This window comes from Anser cygnoides, chromosome 3 (assembly GCF_040182565.1).
Source record: "Anser cygnoides isolate HZ-2024a breed goose chromosome 3, Taihu_goose_T2T_genome, whole genome shotgun sequence".
NCBI lineage: Eukaryota > Metazoa > Chordata > Aves > Anseriformes > Anatidae > Anser > Anser cygnoides.
The window spans coordinates 75,468,216-75,477,882 of record NC_089875.1 but is presented as its reverse complement, the minus strand read 5'-3'; the positions used below and the strand labels follow the sequence as shown (position 1 = coordinate 75,477,882).

General features: G+C 40.3%; 1 protein-coding gene across 3 annotated transcripts in view; it reads right to left on the bottom strand.

Annotated features, from left to right (window-relative positions):
- Positions 1-448: 448 nt before the first annotated feature.
- Positions 449-9,667, bottom strand: part of BVES (blood vessel epicardial substance) — a 55,071-nt gene continuing 45,852 nt past the window's right edge. Inside the window, exons 9-11 of one of the 3 annotated variants that reach the window (XM_066994471.1) lie at positions 8,438-8,579; positions 3,246-3,349; positions 449-764 (exon numbers count right to left, since the gene is read on the bottom strand). In XM_066994471.1, coding sequence (XP_066850572.1) covers positions 3,282-3,349; positions 8,438-8,579 — 210 coding nt within the window. In that variant the 3' untranslated portion in view covers positions 449-764; positions 3,246-3,281. Of the gene's footprint in view, positions 765-3,245; positions 3,350-3,603; positions 5,069-8,437; positions 8,580-9,667 lie in introns of those variants that run through there. The other 2 variants (XM_066994473.1, XM_066994472.1) reach the window with 2 other exon arrangements.

The window sequence follows — 9,667 nt, the reverse complement described above, 5'->3', positions numbered from 1 at the left end:
CAGTATTAATACATTTACCTAAAGGAGAAAAAGTTAAGGTTGGAAACATTACATTTAACATTAAATTTAAGTATTTGGCCAAAAAAAAAAAAAGTCACTATTACAGCTGTGGAGTCAAGCAGTCAGGTTAGGAAATGCCAGAATTAGAGGCAAATATCTGCCAATATAAGCAGAATAGTATGTGTATTGTTTCACAGGAGACTCACAACAATGATATTAGGTAAAAACAACACAGCTTTGGAAACATAACTTTAAAATCTCCCACTGAAAAGCACTAAAATACAAGCTTCTAAGAACCTTACAGAAATAAATCTTCAGATATTCTGCACCAAGTTAGTCTCTAGAAATTTCAGGCTAGTCAGCCACTGTATTCTAAATTAGTAACAGCAAGAGCCAAAGTAAAAACAAAGCAAATACCCATGTCCAGAAAACAAAAATAAAACCCATATGAGTTTGTTTTTATTTTTATTTAAAAGTAAAATAAAAGTGTGGCACTTCTGTCTAGAAGCCACTGACGTATGCTGTGGTAAATTCAATTGTGGGAAGATGTTTTTAGCTTCCAGACTCCTTCCCATTTAAGCTTCTTCCTCTTGCTCTGGAGCTTTGTACAAGCTCTTGCACATCCGAAGTCAGATCTGTTTAAGGCAGCCGCTGGACTTCAAGCTTATCAGCCGACGGTGCTTCAAAGACATCATCTTCAACGCTTTCTTCTATTGGCTTCATCTTTGCCGAAGTTCTCAGGTAGGGAGATGTCCGGCCTGGGCCTGCCATAGTTCCAAAGAAATTTTTGATTAATTTCACAATACATACCTGCTATTTATACCCATTTGTGACAGAGTACAGAATCTGACGATCCATTACTAATTCCCTCATAAGAGGATTTTATTTCTGAAAGTTTCTTTATTATTTGGCTACAGGCATCAGGAAATCCTGACATGCACCAGTAATACCTTCAGGGTTCAAATTCTACAACCACTTCAGACACACATTTCTCCCCAACTTCAGTGCAAATCCAGAGACTGCATGAGAAGCACACTACTGTGGCCTTGACAACTGTTTTCTGTTTTGTTAGACTCACCCACGAGTTATTCTCCAAAATGACACTATGACTGGTTACCTAATGAACAGAAGATATGTACATCTGCATACTTGCCGTCACTGGGAAACAACTCTTACATTTACTGGGAAAACCTGAAATGTGTGCATGATCATAGTCACAACAGTCTTAAAAATATTATAATGTAAAACTTAAAATACAATATCCCTATAAAGAATCATAAAGAGAACAAGATAGATTAGCAGATGAAGGCGTTTGACTGACAGAGATTTCATTGCTCTAAGACAATCTGCTAGGAAAGCAGCAACTCGTAAAGCCTGCCAGAGCAGAGCATGCACAAAAGCCATTGTTGGCAAGACATTAAATGGAGCTTTTGTGCAAGTCGCCACTGCAAACTACATCTGTTTTAGTTAACCTTTCAGCTTGAGCGTTTCACCATAGAACTCCTTTAACATTAGTCTAACGGGTTTATTTCCCATCGTTCACTCAGAAATGATATCTGGAGTTGCACAGTTCTTCCTCTCTGAAGAGTTAACCACAAAGGTACAAGGTTGTAAACAGCTAGCATATGATGACCAAAAAGAGTAGGGAAATCTCTGAAACACCCCACTTCAGAAGAAAAGAGCAAGAGGTAGTGGTTCTGTCTGACAGGTCATCTGTATACAATCTAAAAAGTCAAGTTTTCTTGAAAAAAAAACTGGTAGCCATCACATACTGTTTCAGGACTATTCTTACTACTTCTTTAAATGAAGTTTATCAGACACACAGTAAGTGCTCTGCTAAGGAAGCCTTCTTATGAAGAAGGACTCCTTTCTGAGGAGATTGGATATTAGGAGGAAATTCTTTGCTCAGAGGGTAGTGAGGCACTGGAACAGGTTGCCCAGAGAAGCTATGGATGCCCCATCCCTGGAGGTGTTCAAGACCAGGCTGGATGGGGCCCTGGCAAACCTGATCTAGTGGGTGGCGTCCCTTCCTATGGCAGGGGATTGGAACTAGATGATCTTTAAGGTCCCTTCCAACCCAGGCCATTCTATGACTGTATGATTCTGTGATTCTGCTGCGTATTTTACACACAGAGAACAAAACACTTGCTACAGGCAAGACCAGCAGGTGTTACATTACTGCACTTTTAAGTCACATTCACACAAACATGGTTTGGAATTAGCTGTTTAGAACTTTTTGTGTTAAAGATGTATTAGTATTTTATTCTAGCATTCAAAAAAAATGTAACTGTTGTGATAAAGGGATACTCAGACGCATTTTTAAACACTGGAAATGTTAAGCACTTCTTTCCACACGTGGGCTTTTACAACCTCTATGAGCGATGACTACTTTTAATCATCAAAATCCAAGGTTTAGATATAAAACTGACTTTGTTGGGAGACATCAACAAATTACACTGAAAGGTGAAAGGACATCTGAAAATGTTGGATTACAGTTTCAGCTTTTTTACATTTTTTTTTGATTTCTACGTTAGAATACTTTGTTTTCAGAATGGTTTTCTTTTGTTTAAAAGTGCTTACTCTTCTCTGCAGAAATCTGAAATAAGAATCCATAACTGCTGAACAGGATCCAATATTAGGTTTAATACTGTTAAGTTGTTCGGTTCAAAGCCATGCCCTTGTTTCCTCCAAATACAAAAAACTTTTCTATTCATGCCTCCACCCAGCATTGAACAGATGTTTGAGACTGAACCAGATCTTGAACGCAGGCCTTCCATACACTGCTCTTGTACTTTCTTTAGGTCCTAAACTAAAATGCCTATTAAAATGGTATTTCCTATGAAACCCAATCTTGCTATTACCCACAGGCTGGGTGTAACATAGCCAGCACACACAGTGAGATAATGCTGATAAAAGCATTACCAAAACAAAGCCTTTCTACATTCCTGCTTAGCTCAGAAGTTCACAAATTCAGATTCATAGCAAATCTGAGTGATCTAAACCAAGTACCATGGAAAAGACCTGTATCATTAGTAAGTATGACTATCAAGCAATAGAATTATTGAACAGAAATTAATATTGAAATGTTTTTTAAAGGACTTAAAGTTCTGATTGCGTTGAACTATTTCTGCTTATCTCATATTTTGGAAAAAGAGATACAAAAAATTCATCTACTAGTAAACTACATATGAATGGATAATGTACATCAAGCACATGTACCACAACATACAAATTCCACTTTATACCTTTTTGAGGATGCTTGCTGAGTTAATGTGATGTTATCAACACAAAGCATCATGCTGCAAACGACCCACTCCGTAAGCATTACAGAACTCTTGTTGGTTATTTCCTTAATATAAAAGCAAACAGTTAGTTGTGTTTCTTAGTTAATTCAATTCAAAACACAGTTTTGTTAGCAATTGTAGTTTGGGGCCTACTAATTCAAACTTTTCACACTTTCACAGCAAAACACTTTGAAAATAGCCTTTTATCAGTTTCTTTAGAAAATGAGTTAAAGCTGATAAGGTGTAGAACAGCTAAATGCATAATGCAAAAGTTTGCATTAAAAAATAATAAATGCTCATTATTTCAAGAACATGGAAATTAGGAGAATAAGATTTGTTTTTATTGTGGCAGACAAATATCATATCTGTATTGGGAAGCTTTTGTCCACACAACTGATCACCTAACAATGACAAGTCAGAAGTCCTCTAGAATTCCTGCACAGGTAAGTTTCTCATTTCTTCTTCTAAAAAAAAATATAGGCGTCATTTCCATATACTCTTCACTACATCTTCTGTTTGATTTTGTTTGTTCGTAATAAACTAATGCATGACTAAGAGGATCCAGGGGAACACAGCTCTGGACAGTATGCCTCATACCTCATACTGAAACTTAAAAAAACGCACAAAAGACTAGCTATGCTGCACTGACAGCATCCAGAAGGTTCTTGAAAACGAAACAGTGGGAAGGTAAATGGCAGCTTTTTTTTTTTTCCCCTGTGATCCGAGAAAAAGTGTATACACGGCCACAATCCAAATTCAATACAAATCTTTAGACAGAGCTCACCTTGGTAGAAAAACCATCATTGGCAATGGCATTACACAGGAAAAACAAGTTGGCAAGTTATTTTGGCAAAAAGACAGACTGAAGTGTTATAGTTTAGTTAGACAGATCACCTTTTATCAACTACAGAAGTCAGAAATTTCATATTAATCAAAATGCAAAGAAGAAATAAATGATAGCATTTCTTGAAGTGTCTTACACACTGCTCTATGGGCAACCTCCCCACCTCTGCGAAAGAGGAATACTGGACTCCAGAGGCTGCCACCACACCTACTGCTGCCAATGGCATGGTGGCACTACCAACTACACCAACCGTTGTTGTCGGAACATAAAAGACATTTAAACATCCCTCTCCTCTCTCCTGGGGAAAGTACACACCATACACCAGAAAACACGGTACATAAACCAGGAAACGTACAGCAGAAAAGAGTGTTTTTAACAAGTATATGCTAAAAATGGACGCATCTTAGGGATTAATGTAATTACAGCTGGAAATGTCAAGCATTTAGATTACTTTCTCCCAAAGCTGAAATACTGGTGTTAGTGTTCTGATGCTAGGCCTGGGAGAGAATTTTAATTTTAGCTAATTGCACAAATACAGTTTTACAATTTCTTTCAGGCTTATGAGTGTGCCAATTTGTACAAGTGCCCTCTCTGCAGAGGAGTGGCTTCAATGCATGGAGCTTTGCCTTGGAACAGGTGAAAAGCCAGTTGAGAGCTTATGGGTAAAGATCAGAGAACAGACCAACATGGGAGACTTCACAGCAGGTATCTGCTACAGGCTGCCTGATCAAGAAGAGCAAGTAGTTGGAAGCCTTCTTTAGACAGCTGGATGAAGCCTCATGATGGCAGGCCTGGGTGCTCATGGGGAGCTCTAACCACCCCCGTAGCTGGTGGTAACAGGTTCAAGCAGTCCAGGAAGTTTCTGGAGACTGTAGAGGACAATTTCTTCACACGAGCAGTCGATGAGCCGGCTAGGGGAGGTGCTCTGCTGGACCTGTCACTGACGAACAAGGAAGAACTCATCAGGGAGGCGAAGGCTGATGGTAACCTTGGCTGTAGTGTCCAAGGGACTGATGGAATTTAAGTACTGAGAGAAGCGTGCAAGACAAATAGAAGAGTTACAACCCTGGGCTTGAGGACCGTGGACTGCGGCTTGCTCAGGGATCTACTTGGCAGGAACCCCAGGGTCATCGCCCACAAGGGCAGAGGGACCCTAGGACAGCTGGTTGGTCTTCAAGGACACCTCCCTCTAAGCGCAAGAACAGTCCAATCCAATGTGCAGAAAGTCGAGCAAGCGTGGCAGAAGGCTGGCATAGATGAACAGAGAAGTCCTGACAGAACTCAAACACATACACATAGTGAAAGCAGGGATGAGCTGCTTGGGAGGAATACAGAAACATGGCCCATGCATGCAGGGATGGAATTGGGAAAGCCAAAGCTCAGCTGGACTTGGATCTGGTAAAGGGCAACAAGAAGGGCTACTACAAATACACAGGCAACAAAAGGAAGACCAGGGAAACTGTGAGGCCGTGGCTCAGTGAGGCACAGGACCTAGGCAGAAAGCAGATGGAAAAGGCTGAGATACTCCATACCTTTTTTGCCTCAGTTTTTATGGGTAAAGTTTGTCCCCAGGCCTCCCAGATCAGTAACTCTAGCGGCAGAGACTGGGAGAGTGATCCTTTACTTACAGGAAAGGTGGACTGAGTTAGGGACCACCAAAGCCAACAGGGCATACTGTGGAACCACCTGGGCTGCATCCAAGGGTGCTGAGGGTTGGCTGAAGCAGTTGCAAGACCCTTCTCTGTTGTCTTTGCAAGGCGATGGCAGTCAGGGGAGAGGCAAATGCCATGCTTGTTTTCAAGAAGGGCAAGGAGGAGGATCTGGGGAAACTACTGTTCCATCAGCCTCACCTCAATCCCCAGAAAGATTACGGAGCCTATCTTCCTGGAAGCTGTGTGCGAGCACATGAAGGACAGGAGGATTACTGGGAATAGCCAGCATGGATTTACCATGGTCAGACTGTGCCTAATAAGCCCGACCATGTTATGTGGAGAGATGACTGGCCCTGTGAACAAAGGGAGTGGAGTAAATATTGTTTACCTGGACTGTAGCAAGGCTCTGAACAGCCTGCCATTAAATTCCTCCAGCCAAACTGGTGGGAAATGGACTGGATATGTGGACTACAGTGTAGGTGTAAACTGGCTGGATTGCTGAGTTCACAGGGTGGTGAACAGCAGTACAAAATACAGCTGGCAGCTGGTTACTAGCAGGGTCCCTTGAGGCCTATAATGTTCAGTACATCTTTATTAATGACCTGGAAGATAGGACAAAGTGCACTCTTGCCAAATTCATAGACAACGGTCAAGTAATGAAGGAAACTGCTGATAGGCCACAGGGTAGAGCTGCCAGTCAGAATGGGCCTTCAGAGGCTGGGGAAAAAAACCTGACAGAAATGACATGAAGTTCCACAGGGTCAAATTCCTGCACCTGGGACACAATAAGCCTATACAGCAGTACAGGCTAGGCAATGACTGGTTGGAAAACAACTTTTCAGAAACAGACCTGGGAGCCCTGGTGGACACCAAATTGAGTATGAGTCAGCAGCGTGCCCCTGCAATGAATAAGACCATCCATATATTGGACCATAGTAGCAAAAGCATAGCCAGCAGATCAAAGACAGTGGCTATTCTCCTCTATCTGGTAATTGTGAGGCAGGATCTGGTTTGGGCTCCCCAGTACAAGAAAGACATGGACATATCGGAATGAGTGCAGTGGAGAACAACCAAGGTGGTCAGGAGCTGGAGCACATGGTGTACATGGAGAAGCTGTGAGAACTGGGTGTGTTCAGCCTTATGAACAGAAGACTCACAGGAAGATCTTACTGTTGTTTTCAGCTACCTAATAGAAGGCTATAAAGAAGACAGAGCCGGACTCTGCTCAGAGGCATGCATTAAAGAACAAGGGACAACACTCATGAGTTGCAGTAAGGGAGAATTTTTTCACTGTGAGAGTGGTAAGGCACTGGAGGGGTTTGCACAGAGAAGGTGTGGAATCTTCAACCTTGGAAATATTCAAAGCTTGACTGGACATGGCCCTGAGCAACCTGCTGTAGCTGATCTCGCTTTGAGCATGGGGTTGGACTAGAAGATCTCCAGAGGTCCCTTGCAACCTCAACTGTACTGTGATTATAAATGTCCTTTCACGAAACAGAGGAGAAATTAAGAAAATAGCACTGAAAATGTCACCAGCCTTTAACAACTATGTCCCAGCTGTCACCCTAGAATTCTAGCAGGGTGAAATATTATCAGGGCTTTTGCTTCCATCTCTCAGGAGATGGAACATTAAGGAGTGAAAACAGACAGGCCCTCCCAGCCTGAAGGAGTCCGTGGATGAGAACTGTGAGGAACACAATGGAACACAGATAATTAAATAGAGTGCAAATACTTTAAATCACTTCTTCACCTTAGCAGTATGTTTAACCACAATAAATAACTGGCCGTGTTTTTTTTCCTCATAGATTTAAATTCTAACTACCAAAGAATAGTATTTCCCAAATCAAAATAAATAATTCTATGTGACCCTTTTAAATTGTTAAACTAACAGCTTATGCCAAAGGAGACAATTGAGCATCTTCTATTTTCTGTTGCTGTTGTTCAAAAGTGGGTTTCAGAGTTCAGACTACTGTTGAAGTATAGACTCAGGGAAATTGAAAGTAAACAACAGAAAGCCTATACAGTATGGTTTAAAAGGCTTCTATAAAGGAGTAAATTCCAAGAGTGGAAGCAAAAGGTCAGACATGGCTTCACTCGCTTAATCTGTTCTGTACTACTCCTGTCATACAAAGCACATGGAAGGAAATTCTGACAGGATATTTGGAGATTTTTCAGGTGGCATCAAAAGATTAGTTATGCACCATATCTCTCTACACCCTCCCAATGCAAACTACCTTAGGAGGAAATGCAGAGCACCTAGCTGATGAGGGGAAATGTTTTGCTTTGTTTTTTTAATTTTTACAAGCACCAGTCACAGACCAAAGGAGATACTACTGTGGCAGGCACTGTGCATTCACGCCGTTTTGCCCCTTTGCTATAAACATTCCATATTATGTCTACATATTCACATTATATCACAAATTATTACAACATATGCAGCTTTTTCTAGTGCCTACTTAAAGTAGCTTCACTTAGCATAGAAATCCTTAAAGTGAATCTTTAAGATTCTACTGTTAGGTCCTTACACTTGGTTAATTTACAGCAGCAACCCAAAAGCTACACATTGCTCCTATTGATAACAATAGGAGTTTAACAATCATCTTTAGTGATCAACCAAATTGTGTCCAAAACTGGCATGAACTATTCTGAGCACTCACGTAGAGAGGATGCAGAGGAAGTCCCACGAAGAAACATCTGCAAGCCATCCTCACTGTCGCTGGTACTGGCCATACTGTTTCTCATCTGCATCACAGATAGCTGTGAGCAAAGACTAGGCTGACGATCAATCTTTTTTGAGGCCTAAAAAAAAAAATGTATTATTTAAAAAGAGTAATCAAGTAAATTCAAAATAAAAATGGAGACGATTTGCTCTGTAGTTGACACTCTGGTCTCAGCTGTGACTATTTATGAATCAAGAAAGAGCAGAAGATTCTATGCAGTGTAAATTGATTTAAATGCAAATATAAGATGCCAGTAATATATTGGAATTAGAACATCAACAAGCATGAATTATTAAATTTTACTTCTGTGTTGTACTGGAATTTGCAGGTATTTTCCTACAGACAGATTTATTTTTATTATATGGTAATCCATTACTCAGGTATGATGCTTTGTAATCACATACAAGCTTCATGACAGCGTGGTCCTCCTTGCTAAGAACTGGTTCTTGATTATACTGAAGACAAATCAAATGCATCATATGTACAATATTCTCTGTCCAATGATTTTAGGGTCTTCTATTTGCTAGGAGGACTTTTTCTGAGATGTCTTTGTACTATCATATTTACTTGAAACAATACATTTTATCTTATTAAATATTACTGAAAATCAGAAAGATATTGCAGGTGTACGTGAAAGGTGGTAATCAATGACATATGCATAATGAATAACTCCATTTTACTGAACTTTAACAGTCAGGAATTACCACTCTATTTCATGTAGAGAGGAACAACTATTTTCCCAACAGTAGTGAAAATCTCCTTATGCAGAAGTCATAAAGTTCCTTACAATTAAAAAGGTATTTTTCCTGTTTTCAAACATACAACAAATAGACACTCTTCTTAGCTACTATCATCTTGATAATGAATAATCTACACTGGATTTGTTTTGGCTGCTCTCCTGTATGTCCCCTGTACACAGAAGTCTACTACAAAATTTTCTGTTGAGATTGTTACCAGCTGAAAAGTACTAAGGACACCAGGAATATGTACATTTGGCAATTAAGCCTGTGAGAAGTGACATATGCATAGGGTTCTGGCAATGAGGAAATGAAGGTTGTTTTACTTGACAGAGCGATCCTGTCCCGCATTACGTAGGAAGGGCTTGTGCAACAGGAAATTCATTTGAGGAAGAATAAAAAGGTACTACAAATTTTCCAAATGCTCACT